At 36.2% G+C, this 24883-nt stretch overlaps 1 protein-coding gene across 1 annotated transcript; it reads left to right on the forward strand.

The window, feature by feature from the left end:
- The first annotated feature begins 9283 nt into the window (after nucleotides 1-9283).
- LOC139702464 (EF-hand calcium-binding domain-containing protein 13-like) lies at nucleotides 9284-23106 on the forward strand. Its single transcript, XM_071603718.1, has 5 exons — nucleotides 9284-9313; nucleotides 12546-12700; nucleotides 17032-17146; nucleotides 21701-21831; nucleotides 23007-23106. The coding sequence occupies exons 1-5, from the start codon at nucleotides 9284-9286 to the stop codon at nucleotides 23104-23106; spliced, it is 531 nt and encodes a 176-aa protein (XP_071459819.1).
- Nucleotides 23107-24883: the final 1777 nt, after the last annotated feature.

The raw sequence follows: 24883 nt of genomic DNA on the forward strand, positions 1-24883 counted from the left end.
TTGGTGGTTTTGGGGGTCTGTGGAATGAATGTATAACAAAGTAACTCATGAATAACTTTAGAACCCCAAACTACAGTTATTCAGGATTTGGTAAGCCTCCACATTCTGTTGATCAGCACACATTCTGAACCCATCATTATTCTTACACATTAGTAGTTTGATACTTGCTTTCTGTGGTGGCTCATGCCTATAATCTCAGCTACTTAGGAGGCTGAGGCAGGTAGATTACAGTAGAGGTCAGTTTGAACAATTTAGTGAGACCCAGTCTCAAAATAAAAAGTAAAAAGTGCTGGGGTGTAGCCCCTAGGTTCAATTCCTAGTACCACCAAATTAAAAAAAAATTCTTAATGAACTGGTAAATAATTACATATATATATATATATATATATATATATATATATATATATATATATATATGACTATAAATAAGAGTGGGAAGTGGGGAAGTTGGGGATGGAAGGTAAGTAGATTGGGGATGTTTACAAAAATAAAAGACCTGGTCTCAGCACTTAGGTTATTTATAGACTCTTTTTTAAAATGGGAGAATAATTACAATTTTATTAGGACTATTTGGGCTCATGTTTTGAAACTATGTCACATTTTTGAGGTCAAAAGGCAATTTTAAGCAAATGGACTTTTAAAAAACTATTTGTTCTAATTAGTTACACATGACAGTAGAATGCATTTTGACACATCATACATAAACGGAGTATAAGTTCTCATTCTTCTGGCTGTACATGTTGTAGAATCACATCAGTCATATAATCACAAATGTACATAGGGTAATAATGTCAGATTCATTCTACTATCCTTTATTTAAACCACAAACTAAAAGACTCTTTAGAGAGGATAAGCCATATGCATTTTAAAAGTACTAAAGAATTACAGCCCAACATGTCATGAACACAGGTGCAAAAATCCTCAACAAAATACCAGCTAACCATCTGAGTACAGTGGCACATGCCTGTAATCCCAGTGGCTCCTGAGGCTGAGACAGGAGGATCAAGAGTTCAAAACCAGCCTCAGCAATTCAGTGAGGCCCTCAGCACCTCAGGGAGACCCTGCCTCTAAATAAAATACAAAAAGGGCTGGGGATTTGGTTCAGTGGTTAGGCGCCCCTGGGTTCAATCCCTGGTACCAAAAAACCAGCTAACCATATTCAGCAGTACATGAAAAAGGTCATTTACCACGACCATGTAGGATTTATCCTTAGGATGCAAGCTTGGTAAACATAAGCAAATCTTTAAATGTGAGACATCATAATAACAGAATGAAGGAAAAAACCATATTCATCTCAATTGATGCAGAAAAAGTGTTTAACAAAATTCAACATCCTTTCATGATAAAAACTGAAGAAACTGTATATAGAAGGAATATATTCCAACACAAAAAAAGGCCATATATGACATACCCATAGTTGACATATTATGAAAACTTTTCTTTCTTTCTTTCTTTTTTTTTTTTTTTTTTTGGTACCAGGGATTGAACTCAGGGGCGCTCCACCACTGAGCCACATCCCCAGCCCTATTTTGTATTTTATTTAGAGACAGCGTCTCACTGATTTGCTTAGCACCTTGCCATTGCTGAGGCTGGCTTTGAACTTGCAATCCTCCTGCCTCAGGTTCTAGAGCTGCTGGGATTACAGGCATGCACCACTGCACACCATGGCCTATGAAAATTTTTCTTAAAATTAGAGAAAGACAAATTTGCCTCATTTCACCATTTCTTTTCAACATGGTACTAGAAGTCTCTTGCCAGAGCAATTAAGCCAGAGAAATTAATAAAAGATATCTTAATAGGAAAGGAGGAAGGGAAATTGTCTCCATTGATGATAAGATCTTATTTATATAAAGAATATTCTAAAGATTCCACTAGAACCAATAATAAAATGGATACAAAGTTAGCAAAAATCACTAGCAGTTTTATATACTAACAGTAAACTATTCACCTGCTGGCACGTGCCTGTAATCCCAGTGATTGGGGAGGCTGAGACAGGAGGGTCACTAAGATGCCAGTCCGGGCAATTAGTGAGACCCTGTCTCACTAAGTTTGCTTTTACAAAAAAGTAAAAAGGGCTGGATATGTAGCTCAGTGTTAAAGTGCCCCTGAGTTCATCCCCAGTACAAAAACAAACAAAAAATGGCAACCAAAAAACCCCAAACAAAAACAACACCCCCCCCAAACAAAACTAAACCAAAACAAGAAACCAAAAAGAAATTAAGAAAACAATACCATTTATAATAGCAAAAACCAAAAACAAGCACAAAAATCTTAGGTATAAATTTAACCAAGGAAGTAAAAGATCTGCATACTGAAAACTAATGATGAAATAAATGGAAGAACACACAAATAGATGGAAAGATATCCTGTATTCATGAATTGGGGTAATTAATATTGTCAAAACATCCACACTATCTAAAACAATATACAGATTCAATGCAATCCCTAATAAAACTATAATGACATTTTTCACAGAAATGGCAAAAATAATCCTAAAAGACCTCCAAAAGACAAAGAAATCTTAAGTAAAAAGAACAAAATTGGAGGCACTATGCTATCTGACTTCAAAATATACTACCAAATCAAAATAATGAAAACAGCAGAGTATTGGTATAAAAACAGACAACACAGATCAACAAAGCAGGATAGAGTCCAGAAATAAACCCTCACATTTATAGACAACTTATGAGATACAGGTACAATTTCATTCATCTGCCTGTTGATATCCAATTTTACCAATACTATTTATTGAAAAGATTGTTATTTCCCCATTATGTGTTCTTGGCTCCTTTATCAAAATATACATATACAAAAGTAAACAATAATGAATAAAAGACTTGCATGTAAAACCTGAAACTATGAAACTACTAGAAGAAAACAGGAGAAAAGTCCCATGATATTGACCTGGGCAATTATTATTATTTTTGGACATGATTCTAAAAGTACAGGCAACAAAAGCCAAAATAGGTAAGTAGGACGGCATCAAACTAAAAGTTTTTTTTTTTTTCTTAGTACTGGGGATTGAACCCAGGAGTGCTTAACCACTGAGACACATCCCAAGACATTTTTATTTTTTATTTAGAGACAGGGTCTTGCTGAGTTGCTTAGGACCTTGCTAAATTGAAGAGGCTGGCTTTGAACTTGCAATTCTCCTGCCTCAGCCCCCTGAGTTGTTGGGATTATAGTGTGCATCACCATGCCTGACCAAACTAAAAGGTTTCTGCACAGCAAAGGAAATAATTAACAGAGTGAAGAGACAATCCACAAAGTGGGAGAAAATATTTACAAACCATACATCTGATAATCATATCCAAAATATGTAAGGAACCCAAATAACCCAATGCAAGAAAAGAAATAACTCAATTAAAAAATGGGCAAAGAATCTGAAGTAGACATTTCCCAAAAGAAGACATACAAATGGCCCACTGGTATTTGAAAAATGCTTACTATCACTACTCATCAGGGAAATGCAAATTAAAGCTACAATGAGATATCACTTCATATTGGTTAGAATGGCCGTAAGAAAAAAAGAATAAGTGTTGGTGAGGGTGTGGATAAAAGGGAACCCTTGTACATTGTTGGTGGGAATGTAAGTTAAAGCTGCCATTTTGGAAGGAGGTTCTTCAAAAAACTAGAAATGGAATTACCATAATCCAGCAACTCCATTTCTGGGCATACCCAAAGGAATTGAAATTAGTCTATCAAAGAGTCGCCTGCACACCCATGCTTTGTGATGCATTATTCACAATGGTCAAGATATGGAATCAATCCAAGTGTCCATCAATGACTGAATGGATAACGAAAATGTGGTATATATACAAAATTGAATATTTAGCCTTAAAAGAGGAAACTTGCAGTGTGTGACAACATGGAAGAACCTGATGGACATTATGCTAAGTAAAATATGCAAGACACAGGAAGATGAAACTCAGAAATAGAGGGTAGACCCAGGTGTGGTGAAGGATGCCTATAATCCAAGCTATTCGGGAGGCTGAGGCAGAGGATATCAAGTTGGAGGCCAGCCTCACCAACTTAAGGAGACTCTATCTCAAATAAAAAGTGAAAAAAGGACTGGGGATTGGGGATGTAGCTCAGTGGTAAAGGGCCTCTGTGTTTACTCCCTCCCCAGTACTTCAAGGGAAAAAGAAAAAGAAATAATAGAATGTTGGTTGTCAGAGGCTGGGAGGAAGTGAAGATTGGGAGATGCTGTTCAAAGGGTACACTGTTTCAGATAGATTTTTTTTTTTCACCAGGGATTGAACTCAAGGGCAGTCAATCACTAAACCACATCCCCAGCCCTATTTTGTATTTTATTTAGAGACAGGTCTCACTGAGTTGCTTAGCACCACACTTTTGCCAAGGCTGTCTTTGAACTCTGGATTCTCCTGTTTCAGCCTCCTAAACCTCTGGAATTACAGGCCTGTGCCACCACATCCCACAGGAGGATTAAATTTTGAAATATATTGTAAAGCATACAATAATGTACTATATTAAGAGCTGCTGAAAAAATTTCAAATCTCATTTCTAAAAAGATAAGTGAGGTGATCGAGGCTATAAACTTGATTTAATCATTCCATATAAGGTACATATATTAAAACATCACATTATACCCTCACATATATAAACAATAATGAGTCATTAATTTAAAAATGAAATAAAAGTTCTAAATGCTTACAAAGCAGGGTTTTAAGATACAAATGAGCAGGTAATATCACTGAAGGAATTAAATATTGCAACATTTATCAAGTGCTACATATACATTTTAAAATTATTACAACCCTTGAAGAACAGAAAACAGACTCAGGGAGTACAAGTAATTTGCTAAATCTTGTGCAGTAAAGACAGAATGTAAATTGTATCCATCCATCTAAAGCCTGTGATGTTCAATTCAATGTAAATAACAGATAAATTACATGGATAAATATAAATTACATGGATAAATGCATGTAAACATACTGACTGATATGTTTATAAAGGACAGATATTTATAAAAGACAGATGAACTTTTTAAAAGAAAAATCTTCACAAAATGTTCTTACAGAGCATTTACAAATTTAATATGGCCCTAGAAAATGATTAATTTCACTGAACTGGATTTTTTTTTACAACAAGGGATTGAACTAGGGGGGTGTAACCACTGAGCCATACCCAGCCCTTTTCATATTTTGATACAGGTTCTCACTAAATTGCTGAGGCTGCTTTTGAACTTGTGATCCTCCTATCTCAGCTTTTCAAGTTGTTGGGATTACAGATGTGCACCACCGCCTCTGGCTGAACTGGATTTATACAACGTATTAGGGATATAATATTTGAAGAAAGCAGTATTTTTTCTTTTGCCACCATCATTTCAGGGAAGTACAAAAAGTTGATTTAATAAATAAATCCAAACTATCTCTTACGAAAGAAAGAGTACCTCAAAAGGTAGCCTGGGATTCATTTCAGGTAAATATTGGTAAGAAGGGCCTTAAAACTGCTGCTTTCAGTCTCTTACTACTTATTTTTCGGCACTGGGGATTGAACCCAGAGGCGCTCTACCACTGAGCTGCATCCCCAGGCCTTTTTATTTTTTATCTGGTGACAGGGTCTCACTAAATTGCGAAGGCTGACATCCAATTTGCGATCTTCTTGCCTCTGCCTTTCGAGATCCTGGGATTAGAGACCAATACCAAGTAGCAGAAACCAAGAAGCACCGCAAACTCTGGAAGAAAGGGAGGTCGGAGGTATTCAAAGCAGGGATAGAAAACCAAACTGAAGTGGGGGGTCAGGGTACCGCGCGAGAGCACCGGAGAATGAACAAAAACAGAGCTGCTGGAAGAGCAGCGAATGGGTAGGATGGAGGACGAAATCCAGGGCTGCCGGAGAACAGCGAGAGAAAAGACCCCGGCACCCAGACACCGAGTTCAGGCCCGCAGTGCCGGCCGGGTGAGGTTACAGCTCCTTATGAGGTGGGGCCCACCGGCTCGACCGCAGCGCTTTCCCGTCGGCGCCCAGACGGCGGCGAGCTCAGCCGCTTCCCCACCGCCCGCCCTAGAGCCTGGATGGTGGTGGAGGCGGCGGTGGCGGTAGCGGTAGCGGTGGCGGTGGCGTGGCTCTGGCGGAGGTGTTGGCTCTGGCGGCGGCAGCCAGGGTCCAGAGCCTGCCTCGCTGGGTCCGCTAGGTGGACGGAGCGTCGGACGCGGTCAGGTGACCTCGGGGGCGGGGCCGCGCTGCGCGGGAGCCGGGGGAAGGAGGCGGAGCCAGGGCCCTGCGCGCGAGGGTCTTGAGGCGCCTGGGGGACACCCGCCTGTAGCCCAGAGCGAGCCTCAGCTTGAGGGAAGGAGGGCGGGGCAGTGCAGGGCAGCCAGGAGGGTCCATGGGGTCGATTGAAGCAACGCTGACGAGGTGTCCAGGCGAGGTTTGCTGAGGAGAGAGGAAGGCAGAACCTTGGAGCCTGACGGGGGAGAACAAGATTTGAGGGAGGACACAGTAGAACATTAAAGGAGCTGGGTGAAGGAAGGTTCCAGAGAGGAAGGCGAGGCTACCAAATGGGACAGTCAGAGGGGCAGAGTGACAAGGACTGGGACTAATCACGCGGTCCCTCAGAAAGTGGCTGTAGAAGGGTGGAGGACACGGTCGCTGGGAAACTCCCTGTCCCCGGCAACTTGCACTTTCATCTCCCGGGTCGTTTGCTCATTTGTTGACACGTTGACTTTCTTCTCAGAGTTGTTTGACTCATAAAAACGGGGCCTATGGGACTCCACCAGAGCATGGGTTCTTGCCCCAGGAGGAGATTCACAGAATATTTTTAAGCAAATATGACAAACGGGAGTGATTAATGTGTGAATGTTCCTTGATGGCAATAGGTGCAATGAGGTTAGGTGTGCAATTGCTGTTATAGACATTTGCAAGGGAAGTGAGTGGGGCCACTTGGAGGGAGGGGCAGTGTGAGCGAAAGGGGAAAGTACTCTGTAGTGGCATGCCTTACATAGTCTTCTGTAAACATGCCTTTCTTTTTTCTCATTAAATCCTCATGACTCCACTTCCTCCTCAGTTACTGCTCTCTTTCCCTTGACAGCGAAACTTCATGAGAGAGTCTACTTTATATCTGCAGTATCCATCCTCACCCCCTTTTCTCTCTCCAAGGATGTTTTATGAGCCACCATCCAGAGGCTCCTCTCAACATCTCAGGTGTTCTCTCTACCTTGCAAAACCTAATGAGTCTTTCAATACTTGTCTTGACCAATAGCACCTTTTACCACAATTGATTACTCTTTGAAGTACTTTCTTTACTTCAGGAGGCCCTAGAGTGATTCTTTCAGAAAGGACTTCAGGTCTTGTCTCCCTCTGTTCAGAACTCTTTAATGATTCCCACCCCTTCCGGATAGGAGCTTAAGTTCTTAGTATTATTAATGGGCCCTCCTTAATCTGCCTGCCTCCTCTGTTCTGTTTGCTGTTTCTGCTTCAGCTTCCAGTGTCTTCTACGGTTCTTGGATAGTGAGGCTTCTTTTTGCTCTAGGCCTTTGTACTTGCTCTTCTTTCTGGCTGAAGCCTCTTTTCTGAGATATTCATAGGCTCCCTACCTCTGTTCCTCTTCATTCAAGTTTGCCTCTCAGTCAAGTGTTCTTTGGCCACCCTTCTATTACCTGCATTTCTCCCTCTACACATTGCTTCCTATTTTTCTTCCCTTTACTTTTTTCTTATTAGTATTTATCACAGATAACTGACAAGTACAATATATTTTAACTTTTTTTCTATTTTATCATCTCTCTCCTTGACTAGGATGTAAGCTCTCTCCTTGACTAGGATGTAAGCTCTTCTTGAGCCAGGGTTTCCCCCCCCCCATTTTGTTTACTGCTATATCCTCAGGCCCAGAAAGAGCTTAGCATAGTGAGCAGGCAATAAATCTATGTTGAGTTTACAGATTGAGGAATGAATGGATAGATGATTAAAGAACTCCCAGTCATCAACATCCTTCATTTTTCTCCTTTTTATTTTTTTATTATTATGTATACAATTGTGCTTGATACTATGAGAGATTATTCAAAGAATGATAAGTAACCAGTCCCAGTTCTTTTAGGCTGGAGTTGATAGAAGAACTATACATGTGAAAATTAAAATCCAAATGATTAGTGTAACTTGAATCATGAGGACAGCAAGGATAGTGAAGACAGTATTGCTCTGACAAATAATTTAAAGATTGAACTGATTAGAGAAGGTATAGAAGAGATTTCATAGAATGGGTTGCTGGGAGACCTGGATAGATTTCTAATGTCTTCTTGAGATGGGTATTGTTAATGTGATTTCATTTTATTTTTAAACCTATTTTGGATTCCAGAGATAGTAGATATATCACATTCAAAATTAATTACTATAGCATATTTCAGAAATAAATGCAAACAATTTAAAAGTGATAGGTCTCTATTTGACAGAATAATGATACTTCACAATATGAAAAAGACACTGATGGATACAACTAGCATTGTAATATATAACATTACTAATAATGTAATAAATAGCTGTTCAGATGTGGCTCAGATACGAGTAAAAAAAATTGTGACAATTTTGGGAATTTCCAGAAGTGTTGGTTATTACTGTCGCATGATGTGAAATCCATAGTCTCAAGTGAAGCTAAAACATCTTTGGTTTGTAGTAGTATTGTTTTGAAGGCAGTGTTGTATGGTGCTGAAGAGCATGTGCTTTTGAGTTAGATTGCCTAAATTCAAATTCTGATTCCATTACTTGCTGGCTGTGTGGTCTTGGGAAATTTCATTTCTCTCCAAGTCTTTATTTTTCTCATCTGTAAAATAGGGATAATGGCAATTCCTTAAAGTACAATTGTGAAGAATAAATTAAATAATTCATGTCATAGTGTTTATCATAATGTTTAGCACATAGTAAGCATTTGTTAGCTGGTGATTGCTGTTTCTGTAGTTCTACTCCTTAGGGTTTATTTGAATAAATATAATTGGATTTCTCTGCTTTTTGTGCCACTTGAGGTGCATTTATTTACTTCTCTTTATACCACAAAGGGACTGGGTGCTCTCCTGTGATTTACAATCTAATAATTGCTTTTTTATGTCCATGTATCTGCAATGCTAGGTATTATACCTTAAGAGAGTGTTACACTGAAGAGATAACTTCAGGTAGATAAATATAACTATAAATATAATTACTTAAATTTCCTAAATAGACATATGATTTTTTTTCTATTTGTGCAGGAAATCCTTTTGCACTGTTGCTCAATCATACTTGTTGATCAAGGCCTTTTAATCCTGAAGAGCAGAATTTATCTCTCAGCAGAAAGATGGAAACAAGAGAACATTTGTTCTGCCAGGTATTTGTTCAAGACAGTTTTTAAAGATTCCCTGTATTTTTTAGTTTATATTATTATACATCTATGATCATTAAGCAAATTTAGAGAGTAATAAAGTCCTCAGGAACCTGCCTAATATCTGAGATGATTTTTGAGCTCTTTTAGTGAACATATGTTGGACTGTCATCTAACAACCCAAGTAGTACCATACCAAGAGAATTTCTGTGGGGTGTGATGGGAATATCTTTTGAATGTAGCAACCTGGATAATTCTTCAAGAGATCAAAGAATTTAAACTGTCTTCCAAAGTGGCTGTTACCATTTGCATTCCCACCAACAATGAATGAGTTCCGTTTGTTCCACTTTCTGGTTCATATTTGTTACTTATAGTGTTTGGGATTTTCACGTTTTTAAAATAGTGTCATTGAATTTTAAAATTATTTTAAAATTGGCAAATAATAATTGTGTATATTTAAGGGATACAAATTGGTGTTTTCAGCTGTGTATATGTAATTGAATGATTCTGTCAAGATCATTCCATTGTTTCCATCACCTCATCAACTTATCATTTTTGATATAAGAATATTAAAAATTTGTTCTTTCAGCCATTTTGAAATACACAATACATTATTAACAAGTGTTGTTACCATACAGTGCATCAGTTCACTAAACTCTTCCAGTGTAACTGTAACTTTGTACTCTTTCCTTTTCCCCATCCCTCCCTCTTCTCCAGCCTCTGGTAAACAGCTTTTTACTATGTGTCTATGAGATCAGGGTTTTTATATTTTACATATAAGTGAGTTCATGCAGGGTTGTCTTTCTGTACCTGGCTTATTACATGTAGCTTTCAGTCTTATCCATGGTGTTGGATATGACAGAATTTCCTTCCTTTTAAGCCTGAATAGTATTCCATTGTGTTGATATACTGCGATTTTTTTTTATCTATTTGTCCATGGACACCAAGGTTGATTTTATATTGTGGCTATTGTGAATAATGTTAAAATCAATCTGGGAATGCAGATATCTCTCTGACATACTATTTAGTTCCTCTGAATATATACCCAAAAGTGGACTTGCTGAATCATATGATAATTCTATTTTTAGTTTTTTGAGGAACCTTCATACTATTTTCCAAAAATGGCTATACCAATCAATGTTCCAACCAACAGTTTGTAAGGGTTTTCTTTTCTTCAGATCCTTGCCAATCCTTGATATTTTTTTTTTATCTTTTTGATAATAGCTATTCTAACAGGTGTGAAGTAGTATCACTGGTTGTAATTTATTTGCATTTCATAATGATTAGAGATATTGAACATTTTCTTTCAAATCTGTTGGTCATTTGTACTTTTTTTTCAGTACTAGGGATTGAACCCAGGGTGTTTTTCCACTGAGCTACATCCCAAGTCCTTTTATTTTTTAACTTGAGATAGGATCTTGCTAAGTTGCTGAGGCTGGCCTTGAATTTGCAGTTCTCCTGGTTCAGTCTTCTGAATTGCTGGGATTACAGGCATATGCTATTGCACCTGGTTTATACGTGTTTATTTTTGAGAATTGTCGGTTCAGATTCTTTGCCAACTTTTTAATTGGATTGTTTTCTTGATATGTTTAGGTTCCTTATATAGTTTGGATATTAACCCTTTATCAGGTGTATGGTTTGCTTATTTTTTTCCCACTCTGTGGATTGTGTCATCATGCTGTTGTTTCCTTTGCTGTGCAGAAGGTTTTTAGTTTGATGCAATCCCCTTCTTGTTTTATTTTTTCCTTTTTTGGTGCTGGGGATCAAACCCAGGGCCTTATGCATGATAGGCAAGTGATCTACTACTGAGCTGTAGCCCAGTCCTTCATTCAGTCTTAATAGTCGGTTTTTACTTTTATTATCTGTGCTTTCTGGGTCATATTAAAAAAAAACCCCGCCATTACCAGTGTTGTGGCACTTTTCCCAAAGGTTTTCCTCTAGTAGCTTTGTAATTTATTTTACCCATTTTGAGTCAATTTTATATATTCAAATTAGACAAGTAGTGTCTAATTTCATTCTTTTACATGTGGATATCCAGTTTTCCAACCACCATTTGTTGAAGATACTGTCATTTCCCTATTGTATGTTCTTGCCACGCCTGTCAACAATCAGCTGACTGTAATACTTGAGTTATTTCTGAGTTTTCAATCCTATTCTAGTTTTTATGCTAGTACCATGTTGTTTTGATTACTATAGCTTTATAATGCATTTTGAAATGAAGTGTGATGGCTCTAACTTTGTTTTGCTTCAGATTGCTTTGGTTTTGGGGGGTCTTTTCTGATTTAATACAAATTTTAGGATTTAAAATTTTTTTTTTTTTTTTTTTAAATGACATTGGAATTATCACAGGAATTGCATCAAATATGCTTTGGATAGTATGGATGTTTTTAGTTTTTAGTTGTAGATGAACACAATGTCTTTATTTTATTTATCCATGTGGTGCTGAGAATCAAACCCAGGGCCCCACATGTGTGAGGTGAGCACTCTACCACTGAGCCACAACCCTAGTCCCTCAATGTCTTATAGTTTTCATTATTGAATTTTCACCATTCTGACAGGTGTGTAGTGGTGTCTTGTTTTAATTTGCAATTTCCTGATGACAGTTGATGTTGAGCATCTTTTTATATGCGTATTTGCTATCTTTACATTTTCTTTGGTGAAGTATTTGTACAGATCATTTACCCTTTTAAAAATGGGTTGTTCTTTTCTGATTGCTGTTTCAAGAGTCTTTTGTATATTATGGATAATAGTCCTTTATGAGGTATGTTCTTTGCAAATGTTTTCTCCCAGTATTTATCCTCTCCTTCTCATGATAAGTTTGTTCATAGAGCAAAATATTTAAATTTTAATGGAGTCAAGTTGATTAGTTATTTCTTTCATGGATCATGCCTTTGATTTGTATGTAATTTTTATGATTAAAACTATTGCTTTGTAAAGCATATGGTAAATATTTTCAATCTGATGCCTTAAGAACTAGATTCAGGTATTGTTAAATATATTAATGAATGCCATGTATTTTAGAGGTTCATAATGCATTGAGGAAAACTGATGATATTTAAAGTAGGTCATCTGAAATAATAATGCACTAATGAATAAAATCATTTTTAACAAAATTCCCTTTGGTAGCATTATTTGAGAATAAATACTGATCTAACATGAATTATTGGACCCAGAATGTTGCATTTGATGTATAGGTACAAAGAGAACATGGATAATTGTGACTCTTGATTGTTCACAGGCAGAAGAAAATATTGGCTTATCAGTTAATAACTCTTCTGGAACCAACTTGCAAACAAGAAATATTGAAAACAAGAAATACATCAAATTTTCTAAAATAGTGCAGAACAAAGTTTCACCTGAAATTAGGGGTTATAATCCAGAACATAAAAATGTGTAAGTTAAAAATGCTGATCTTAACTTTATTGAATTATGCTTTTGTTAGTGCCAAACATATAGTTTATGTTGCTTATTTGTGGTCATTCTTTCAGGAGCATAGCTTTAAATCTTAAATAGCCATTCTTACATTCTTTGCTCACTTCTGTCACAACTATATTGAAGTCTGTTATCTATCATAGAATACCAGTTAGAAGAGAGCAATTATCAAAATTATCAATGTGTCTGTAAGTTTATCTTTTTTTTTTCCTTGCGATGCTGGGGATTGAACCCAGGGCCTTGAACATGTGAAGCAAGCACTCTACCAACTAAGCTATATCCCCAGACCATATAAATTTATCTTAGGGGGCTAGGGATGTGGCTCAAGCGGTAGCGCGCTCGACTGGCATGCGTGCGGCCCAGGTTCGATCCTCAGCACCACATACAAACAAAGATGTTGTGTCCGCTGAAAACTAAAAATAAATATTAAAAAAATTATCTTAAAGATAATTTAGGAAGGAAATAAAAGTGTTCTTCTATCTGAGCTTGGGTTACTGGTTTCCATAAAATTAAACCATTTGAATATTTGTTAATTCTTTTTTTTTGTATATTTCATTGCCTTGGTTACCTTTTGTTAGTTACAAAAGAAGCTCTAGCCTTTCACATATATGCAGGATAAATAATACTTATTTTTAATATAAATTAAAATTTTTAATATCTTACATACATGGCAATAGTGGAGTGCATTACATTCATAACTATCCATTCACAGCACAATTTTTCGTAACTCTGAAAGTATGTTCACGCCAAATTATGCCATTATACATGAGCTTTCTATTTTTTTTGCATTACAATTCTTAATACGCTTTTATACCACAGTTTATCCATATCTCTGTTTAAAAGATTGGAATAGAAAACTTGCTTCTCGTAAAAAGAAGAAAGCTCTAAGAAAACATTCTGGATATATCTCACTTTATCTTTGTCCACCTATATGCTTGTCTTACCAATTGGTGAAGTTGGAAATTATCTGAGCATTGTGATTAAAGAGGCACTTAAACCCAAATCTCCTCTACTTACCATAAATTTGTATTTCTACTTTATTTAATCTAACATTTTTATCATGATTTCTGTTAGATGGCAAAAGCAAGTCAATTGTTTCCAGAAGATCACAATAGAACTTGTTATCTAATAAGAAGTAGAAGGTAGGGGGAATGTCCCTTACCTTGTTTCTTTAGCATTGTTCAAAGTAGGTTAGTACCTTGGAGACACATGCCCCAAAGGAATGGAATACAGGACAAATATTTTAAAACTATTCATTATTTATACCAAATCATCTCTATTCCATAAGATGTTGGAGCAGCTCAAAATTTAAAAACATACTTAAAAAAGAAGATGAAACACCACAATCATGTAGTAGAGTGGAAGCCATGATTGAACCAGTTATAGGAAGACTCAGTTTCATGAGGAATATATAGGGAAGAGGTGAGAGAGACAAAGCAGCAGTAGACTCTAGGCTGTGACCCATTAATGGTCATGAAATTAATGGTCATGAAATTAATGGTCATGAAATCAGTTTAGAAAGTCACTACTAGTTGCTGGGCATGGTTGTACATTCTTGTGATCCTAGCAACTTGGGAGGCTGATGCAGGAAGATCACAAGTTCAACGCCAGCCTCAATAACTTAGTAAGGCCCTAAACATCTTAGTGAGATCCTGTCTCAAAATAAAGAAGGGCTGGGGATGTAGCTCAGTGGTTAAGCACCACCCCTGAGTTCAATACTCATTACCAAAAAAAAAAAGTAAAGAAAACAAAACCAAAAAACCCCCAAACCAACCCCCAAATTATATAACAACAACAACAAAAACCCAAACGTACAAAAAGAAAGTCACTACTATTTTTTTCTTTTTGAAGGAAATAGTTTAGAACTGATTACATTAGAGTACTTTTCACATAATATAGATAAGTATTGTTTTGTGGAATAGTTTGTTATTATATATTCTCTTTCTGAACTGTTTCTCAATAGAAAATTTATGTTAGCCTATTTATTTTCAAAATAGTTGAAAGTCATTGCCTATGGGACCAGCGGTCTGTAGAGGGGACTAAATAAGATAGGTAATTTCTATTTCAGGATAGGAATTTGGGGGATTGGATTTAAAAGGGAAACAGAAGCTGGGTACCCTGGCGCATGCCTCTAATCCCAGCAACTCAGGAGGCTCAGGCAGGAGAATTGTGAGTTTAAAGCCAGCCTCAGCAAAAGTGAGGCACTAAGCAACTCAGTGAGACCCTGTCTCTAAATAAAATACAAAGTACAGCTGGGGATATGGCTCAATGGTTGAGTGCCCCTGAGTTCAACCCCCAGCACTCCTCTCCCCATAAATAAATAAATAAAATAAAATAAATTAAAAAAAATAAAAGGGATACAGAGTCCAAAGGGCAAAGTATCTGCTGGATGTATGATAAAATTTTCTCTTATTTTACAAGTTTGTTTAGGACTAAATTTACCTAAAACTATTAAATATATAACTTAGTCATTATCCTGTGTATTACCTAGGCAGGTCTTGCTCTAAAAAGAAGGAACCATTTCTGAAAAAACTTTTAGTTCTGTGAACAAGGAAGAGTAAGATATTACTCCAAGTATGAGGAGCTGAAACTCAGTTGATGTGAATACTGGACAGGAGCAAATCTATGGGGTTTGCCATAGTAAGTCCCAATTTGTCTGCAGGTTAGAATTATGTGGGTATTTTTAAAAAATTTCAATATCAGACCACATCCAAACACTTAAACCAATATTTGGGAATGGGACATAGGTATTAGTGTTTTCTGAAGCTCCCCAGGTAATTACAATGTGAAGAAGACAAGTTTGGAATCTAGTTCAGCCTGGAATCATTCCTAGTCAACAGTGTTTAAAGAACACAAAAATAATTTTATGTTTGTCCTTGAAATTTAGATATATCCTGGATTATCTGAAGTAAAACTATGTAGTTTTCCAAGAGCATTGGTCTTGTCTCTTCCAGTTTGATTCAGGCTAATTGTATTTATCTTGTTGTATTATGTGATGTTTGTGTTGTGAAAATTCTTTGTAGTACAATAGGAAGTGGAAATAAGAAATAAAAGTAACAAGAAAGCAAATTATTAAAAGGCAGTTCAGCCTCTAGTGCCCAGACTTTAGCCTTGAAATACCACTTCTTATTAAAAGGCTCTTTGGAGATGTGGCCAATTTCAGGTAGAGAAAATATATAGAGAGGCCCAGAACATCTTGATTTCCACAGATAAGAAAAGTAAGGAAGAATGTTACCAGTGATACATCAGGAGGACTTAAGTGCCTACTTGAAGAAGCTCCTGCCTTTTTCCACTGAAGATGAGAAAATTTGAGCATCAATAAAGAATAATTTTTACAGGGATTAAACTACATCAAATATACTTAAATTCATGTATTCAAAATTATACAGAGAGTCAATTGGACATTATGTACTTCCTGAAGGAAAAAACACCACTTAAAAAAACAAGTGGTTTTGTACTTCCCCCTAAAAAATTAAACATTAACATGATCAAACTTTAGAATCCTATGATCTTGATGAAACTTCCAGCAAAATCCAGATTGGAAAATCTACGGGACAAATGACATCATCATCATCATTTTCATCATCGTCGAAAAATGAAAGGAGAAGCTATAGATAAAAGGAGATTTAAGACAGATTAGCCAACTATAACATGGGGACTTTATTGAATCTGATGCAAATTATTGAAACAGTTTATATTGTTTAAGTGACAACCGGAAACTTGAACTCTGATTATCTTACTTTATGATATTAAGAAATGCCTGTTAATATTTCAGGGGTCATAATAGCATTTTAGATGTTCTTTATAGAAAAAAACACCTAATGTATATTATGGAGATATATATTTGAAATCTTTACAGATGAGACTGGGTGCAGTGGCATAGCCTGTAATCCCAGCTACTTGGGAGTTGGAAGGTGGTTCATAAGTTTGAGGCCAGCCTTAGCCATTTAGCAAGACCCTGTTTCAAAATAAAAAAATGAAAAATTATGGAGATTTAGCTCAGTAGTAGTGTGTCTCTAGGTTCAGTCACCAGTACTCCTCCCCAAAAGATCTTTGTAATGAAATAATATGATACTGGGATTTACCTCAAAATAATAAAGGATAAGAGCAGGGGTAAGGATATAGATGGAAAAAGACTGGCCGTTAGTGAAGCTGGGTGATAGTTACATGTGGGGGATCATTACATTATTCTATTTTGGTTTATGTTTGAAAATTTCCATAATTAAATGTTGAAAAGAAGGAAAGAGGAAGAAAAGCAATCTAGGAGTTATTCTGATTTCTGTGTGATTTAGGTATAAAACATCAGTATTCCTATGTAGAGAAGAAAAATCCTCTGATTTTTCAGGAGCAAAAAAGTTCAGGAGAAAGAAAAGTTTACAAGTACAACTGCACAGTACAAGAACTGAGGTAAATATTTGGAAATTTTCCTTTCACCTTCAAATATTTGTCCAAGTTTTAAAATGTCACTATTTTAAGTGTTACTTCTCCTTCCTCTTCCTCTCTTTTTTCTGAGTCACATTCCTACCCCTTTTTAAAAAATTTATATTTTGAGTCAGGGCCTTGCTAAGTTTCTAAGGCTGGCTTTGAACTTGTGATCCTCCTGCCCCAGCCTCTCTCTTTTTCTTCTTCTTTCTTTCTTTTTTTTTTTTTTAAACTTTGGAGTCTCATGTTGCCCTGGCTGGAGTTGATCCTGCCTCAGCTTCCTGACTTTAGGAGTACACCATCATGCTTGGTTTTCCTTCTTTTTTAAAAAAAATAAAATAAAGAATCCTTTCAGAAGATGATGAAAATTTGTCCATTTTTCTCCATTAAACCGATTTTAGTTTTTAAACCTGTGTCCTCTGCTGACATTTCTGCTATTTTAAAAATGAGCCTAGTGTTTCTTGGTTTGTGGCAGCATAACCTCAGTCTCTGCCTTCATCTTCACATGGGTCTTTATGTCCTTCTCTCCTGTATCTCAAATTTCCCTCTTCCTTATTTTTGTGAACATATCCATTATTGGATATCTCATTTCAAGACCCTTAACTTATATCTACAAAGAATTTTTCTCCAAATAAGGTTATATTCACAGGTTCCAGAGATTAGAACATTGACATATCTTTTTGTGGAGGCATCATTCAACTTCCTACATTTGCTTATTTTTTAAAGTTTATTTCTATTCCAATTTCATTCAGAGCTTTTTAAATAAAATCATTCTTTTTAGATATGCATGACAGTAGAGTGTATTTTGACATATTACACATACCTGGAGTGTAAATTCTAACTAGGATCCCATTCTTCTGGTTTTACATGATATGGAGATTCATTGTGACGTACAAAGAAAAGATATGTCTGATTCATTCTATTGTCTTTCCTATTCTTATCCTTGCTCCCTTCCCTTCATTCCCCTTTGTCCAATCCAGTAAATTTCTATTCTTCCCCCTCCTCTCCTTGTTTGTGTGTTAGCATCTGTATATCAGAGAGAACATTCAACCTTTGTCTTTTGGGGATTGGCTTATTTCACTTAGCACGATAGTCTCCAGCTCCATCCATTTACTGGCAAAAGTCATAAAATTCTTCTTTATGACTGAGTAATATTTCATTGTGTATATATACCACATTTTCTTCATCCATTCATTTGTTGAGGGGCACCAAGGTTGGTTCCATAGCTTATCTATTGTGAATTGAACTGCTATAAATTTTGATGTGACTGTGTCACTGTAGTATGCTGATTTTAAGTCCTTTTGGATTTAAACCAAGGAGTGGGATAATTGGGTCAAATGGTGATTCTATTCTAAGTTTTTTGAGGAATTTTGACTGCTTTCCAGAGTAGTTGCACCACCTTTCAGTCCATCAGCAATATATGAGAGTACCTTTTCCCCTACATCCTCACTAACATTTTATTTTCATTTGTATTCTTGATAATTGCTCTTCTGACTGGAGTGAAATGGATTCTCAATGTAGTTTTAATTTGCATTTCTCTAATTGCTAGAGATGATGAATCTTTTTTTTTTTTGTATATTTGTTTACCATTCTTATGTCTTCTATGAAATGCTTTGGCAGTAACTTGAAGAACTTTAAAGTAACCCTGTGACCTTGCTATGCATCCATTGCTCATTAATAACATCCTAATAATACCCATTCTCCTCATGATTCCTCAAGTTCACATTACTGTTCCACTAGGGCAAGGCACTGCTTGTGTCCCCTGTTTCCCAGATGAGTTCAATCATTCTCTTTTTAGTGTGAACAAGAGAGGCATATTTCAGTTAATATGTTTGGCCAGAAGTAGCCGTAGAAAGTGTGCAGCCATACAGCGAGTGGCTGCCCTGCAAGCATCTCAGTTGTTTTTCACAATTCATAATCCATCTTCTTTCAGCCCTGGTAGCAATTTCTCTAGAAGACATTTTCAGAGATTCCTTGGAGATCTTCTCTGTCTTGGGCTCCCACCTCCGGCAAATGAATGATGATGGCAAGAATTGTTTCTGGGACATAGTTGTCAATCTTGATCAATTAGACTATGATAAATGAGAGTTTCCACTGCTAAGAAGTAGAAAAATGACATTTTTTCTAAAGAAAGCTGCTACATCAAGGGGGTATCATTTCCTGGTGCCTAGTGTTCTCCCTGTGCTTCTTTCAGCACCTGGGTAGCACAGAAGCATAGGGCTCCTAAGCATAGGAGGAACCTGGAAACGGATCTGAAGAATGGCAGACTCCTCATACTAACTCCTACATTTCCTTTTTATTTTTCTATTTTGATATTTGTTGTGCTTCCTAAATCTGAAGTTGAATGCCTTTCCTCAGTTTTGTAAAATTTGAGTTCATTTCTGTTAAGAGAATTTCTTCTTCCTTAATCTTTTACTATCCTTCTGATTCTTGTTAGAAGATGTATATTAGACCTTATGATTCTGTTCTTCATGTTCTTTCACATTTGTATTAACTCTATGTTACTATAATAAAATACCTGAGAAATTAACTTATAAATGGAAAAAGCTTTATTTTGTCCTATGTTTCTGGAATTTTCAGTCCAAGATCAATGGCTCCATTCTTTGGGCCTCTGATGGGGCAGGAATATATATATATATATATGTAATGGCAGGAATATGTTGCAGAGCAAACCACAACCCTCATGAGCTAAGAAGCAGAAAAGTGAGACAGAGACTAGGATTCCATAGTCCCTTTGAAGTCATGCTTCCAGTGATCTAAAGGCCTGTCATGGAGTTCCACCTCTCAAAGCTTCTACTACCTCCAGACTTAGCCCAGGGACCAAGTCTTTACATAGCAACCCATTAAACTATAGCAAGATTACTTCACATTGTTTTTATCTATTTCTCTTTTTCTTTCTTGTATTTTGTAATTTTTCCTTGTGTACTTTGTGGTACACTTGTTCTTCATCCACCTGAATTTAATTTGCAGTTTAGCCTTCCCATTGAGATTTTTTAAAAATATTTTTTTAGTTGTTGATAGACCTTTATTTTATTTATTTATATGCGATGCTGAGAGTCAAACCCAGTGCCTCACACATGCCAGGCAAGTGCACTACTGCTGAGCCCCAGAACCAGCCCCCCATTGAGATTTTTATGTTTTTTTTTTTTTTTTTTAGTTGTAGGTGGACACAATACCTTTATTTTTTACGTGGTGCTGAGGATTGAACCCAGAGCCTCACACATGCTAGACAAATGCTCTACCACTGAGCCACAACCCCAGCTTCCCCATTGAGATTTTAATTTCAGTGATTATATTTTTTAATTCTAAAAGTTTTATTTGTTGATTTTAAAAATCTGTCTTAAATCATATTCTTTGCTCATTTTCCTTAGTTACTTCACTAAGGGTATCTGATAAAGATTGGTTATCTGATAAATATATGAAATCTTTGAGAATCTAAATCTGTCATTTTGTATGATTCTCATTTATATTAACTGTGTCCTTGAACATTTTATATTTTGTTCATTCTTTCACATATACTTGATCTACATTTATGGGAGTCTCATGATAAATCTCTGTACCTCCAAGAGAATTTTTTTGAGAATTTACATTTGCTTCTGCCTTGCACTTCTTAACTGTTATATGTCTGGGATCACTTTAAATGAATTTTTAAAATTTCTATTTTCCTGGCCCGCATATTTAGTGTAAATTTGAATTCAAAATTTGTGTGTGCCTGGAGACATGGCTATAACTGATGAGGAGAAATGGTCTTTCTTCTTCTCTTTCTGTTTTCCAGCCCAGAGTTGAGACAGAAAGAAACCATACTTGGCATACTCCTCCAGTGAAGGTAAGTTTTTTCCTAGCCTATTCTTGCTGAGAACATTGATTTGAAGATTTTGGGATCTCAGTATCAATTTCTATCAATCTTTTGTGCCTTGAGTTTGTTTTCTATATTCTGAGTAGTCTTTGAAACTCAAAGTTATAGATTCCATGTAAAATTGAAGACATCTATAATAGAGTCCTCCTTTTCTAAAGTGGTATTTATTTATCTAGCTGTTTGTCTAGGTCTATTATCTATTTATCTAGCTGTTTGTCTCTTAAATCATGTTTGTATATGCAGGGGTAAGTGGTAATTTACTCAATCTTGACAATAATTACCTGTGTCATTTGAATAACTGCATTGATTCTTCACATTATTTTGTACCTGTAGTTAAAATCTGTTTATGTAGCCTAGTCTGGTGGCTGAGTCATGTTGTTCTCACTATACCATAGGTTTTCCCTGTGCTGTAAAATTCATGACTGCAAATTGACAGAATATGAATTAGAAGGCAATTAGTGGTATACTTAAGAAAAACATGGCTTTGCAGAAAGAACATCGTATAGTTTATTTAAAAACTTAGCATATATGAAATGCAATTTAATTACAGAAAGCAATTTTACATCAGAAGCATAGCTAGGTGAGAAGCTCAAGTTATGATTATCTTTTAAGAGGTTCATTTTCTAAGAGTGATGGATTACTAGGGTTATCTCAGGCACCAACGTACTTGCTTTTGGACCTAGATTGCCTCTCCCTCTCTGAAGCTGTCAAAGGAGGAGATGACCAGGAAAGAAAGCACTTTATGCCAGTTGCCGAATCAGTACCATGTTCCCAAGACTTCATTACCTCTTTATACATCTTCCTCACTTATTCGGTATTAAATTATTGTATTCTATTCCTTAACTATTGCTTCAAGATTGGGTTTTTTATTTTCCAGAGTTATCTGTCTCTTTTGCATACGTAATGTCAAATATTTTTTGCAAATTAAGAGACTGTGCTCTTAGGATCAAGTAGAGATAAGAGCACTGTACTTGGGATTGGAAGACTTAAATTGAGTACTAATTGACATCATATTTTAGTTTAGGCTCTTGTAAAATTCACTTTACATTTCTGGGCCTCATTTTCCACTTTTGTACAAGAATCTTGTATTATATACACTCTTAATATTTCTTCTAATACTGATGATATATAATTTATTTATTTATAATAGTATCAAAGGAATCGTCTTTTCCAGACATTTTTACTGACAGGTGATGAAATCTTTGATTCTTTGGCTGTTTAAACATTTAAAAAAAATTTTTTTTAGTTGTTGATGAACCTTTTTTTTAAAATTTATTCATTTATATGTGGTGCTAAGAATTGAACCCAGTGCTTCATGCATTCTAGGCAAGTGGTCTACCACTGAGCTACAACCTAGGCCCTAAAGATGTTTTTATTTGCCTTATTATAAAACTTTCTTTAAAAAATTGCTGTGACTTATAATAGGAAAAATTGGACCACAATGAAGGAATGACGTCTATTTTCTGACTAGGCTCAGTAAATTCTATTCCTTACAGATACAGTGTGTAAAAGAAACAAGGTGGGAATTCTAGGGGAAGAATATGAAACTCTATCACTGGAAAATTCTTTGGGAAAGGTTCTTATGATGAAAAAGAGAGAGAGGGAGGGAGGGAGGGAGAAGGAGAGAGAGAGAGGGAGGGAGGGAGGGAGAAGGAGAGAGAGAGAGGGAGGGAGAGAGGGAGGGAGGGAGGGGGAGAGAGAGAGAGAGGGAGGGAGGGAGGGAGGGGAGAGAAGCAGGTAGATATGAATCTCAGGCTATTGATAGATTTGCTAATATTTTTAAAAAAATTTTTAGTTGTAGATGGACTCAATACCTTTAATTAATTAATTAATTAATTATGGTGCTGAGAATCGAACCCAGTGCTTCACATGTGCTAGGCAAGCCCTCTACCACTAAGCTACAACCCCAGACCCGGTTTGCTAATATTTTAAAATGTAGTTTTATATAATTGTATTTGCTGCTTTCTAATGTGGATGTTTCTTTGACAGGGAAAAGAAAATACATTCTAACCTCTCCCTGACATTATATGAAGAAATACCTCAAGGACATTTTTATGCAGAAGAATTAAGTGGTAATAAGAAGTTCTAGAATTACTTGAATAAATTTCCTGATTATATGCTCTTTCAGCAGTTAGTGCTTATTTTTCCATTCCCAGTGGCTTATGATATGAACTGATATTACATTATATAATAAATGCTGCAGGCCCTGAGAAAACAAAAGTAGACAGTTTAGTTCATAAATATCTTTTGCTCTATTGATTTAACTGGAATATTCTCATCAGCACCTTTTAAAAAATTATTATTACTATTTTTAGTTGTCAATGAACCTTTATTTTATTTATTTATATGTGGTACTGAAACTCAAACCTAGTGCCTCACAGATGCTAGGCAAGTGCTCTACCGCTAAGCCATAGCCCTAACCCTTATCAGTACCTTTATGCTAAGGCGTATTCTACCCTTTACTCCTTCTTGACATTAACCTCTACCATAACTTGGGCTTCTTCTTTGTATTTATGGACTAATTTGGCATAGTTTTCTTTCTTTCTTAACTCTGCCCGTCGTATTAGCTTAGTGTCCAAGTAGATAACCCCTATGCTGCTCTAGCTTCCCACCTCTATTTCTCTGACCAGAAATCACGGCTGCAAATCATGAGGGTCATCATGTTGAAATCTAGACTTTCATGTCTTGTTCTCTGTTCACAATCTCTTATACTCTTAGCTCTTTTTATTTACAATTTCATTTCCTTGACCTCTGCATTTGGTGTACAATATGATTTCTAGCCCTAGCTACTTTTTTAGCACAGTTGGCATTCCTTTAAGTTTTGGCCAGAGCTCTCTCCTATTTCCTTTGGTACCTATTTCAAATAGTAATTTCTATCCTCAAATCCTCAACCCTATCACACCTATTTGTTAAAATTTTAAAAACCTTTTATTTAATTAAAATATTAAGATTTGCTTCTCTGAAATATATGAAAGTGGATATTTTCTCCCCCATTTCTTTTTGTTCTTAAAATTTTTTATTATGGTAAAAATGCTTAGCATGAGATCTACCTTCTTAACAGTTTTAAGTGTAAAATACAGTATTGTTATCTATAGGGACAAAATTGTACAGCAGAGCTCTAGAACTTATTTATTTTGTGTAAATTTTTATTTTGTTTATTGCTATATTGCCCAGGCTTACCTTGAATTTGTGATCCTCCTGCTTCAGTATGAAGTGTAACTAAACTTTTATGTCCATGCTTAACAACTTCCTGCTTTCTCCTCCCCCGTTCCTGGCAACCACAGTTCTATTCTTAGCTTCATGAGTTTGATTGTTTTAGACATATTATGCAAGTAGAATCACACAGTATTTGTCCTTCTATGACTGGCTCATTTAACTCACATAATGTCCTCTAGGCTCATCCATGTTATAGTGTATTACAGGATTTTCTTCTTTTTAAAGGCTGAATAATATTCCATTATGTGTATATACTACACTTTTTTTTCCTTTAAATCCACTCATCTTTTGGTGGACATTCAGGCTGTTTCAACATCTTGGCTATTGTGAAAAGTGCTGCCATGAACATGGAAATGCTAATATGTCTCTTTGAGATTCTGACTTCAGTTGTTTTGAATTAATACCCCGAAGTGGGATTGCTGGATCATGTAGCTTTATTTATTTCAGAATTTTCATAAAGGCTGTTTGTTGGGAGGAATCTTCCTAAACTCCTTGCTCTTCCTACCCATAAACTTACCTTTAAACACCATCCATAGTCTTCCCTTTTATCTCTTTGGAAAAGTTTTTCTGTCACCAGACTAATTCTTTCACTTCTAACTTGGGTTCTTTTTTTTTTTTTTTGCTTCCACAGGATCTTTTCTTTACCAATT

This window comes from Marmota flaviventris, chromosome 17 (assembly GCF_047511675.1).
Source record: "Marmota flaviventris isolate mMarFla1 chromosome 17, mMarFla1.hap1, whole genome shotgun sequence".
NCBI lineage: Eukaryota > Metazoa > Chordata > Mammalia > Rodentia > Sciuridae > Marmota > Marmota flaviventris.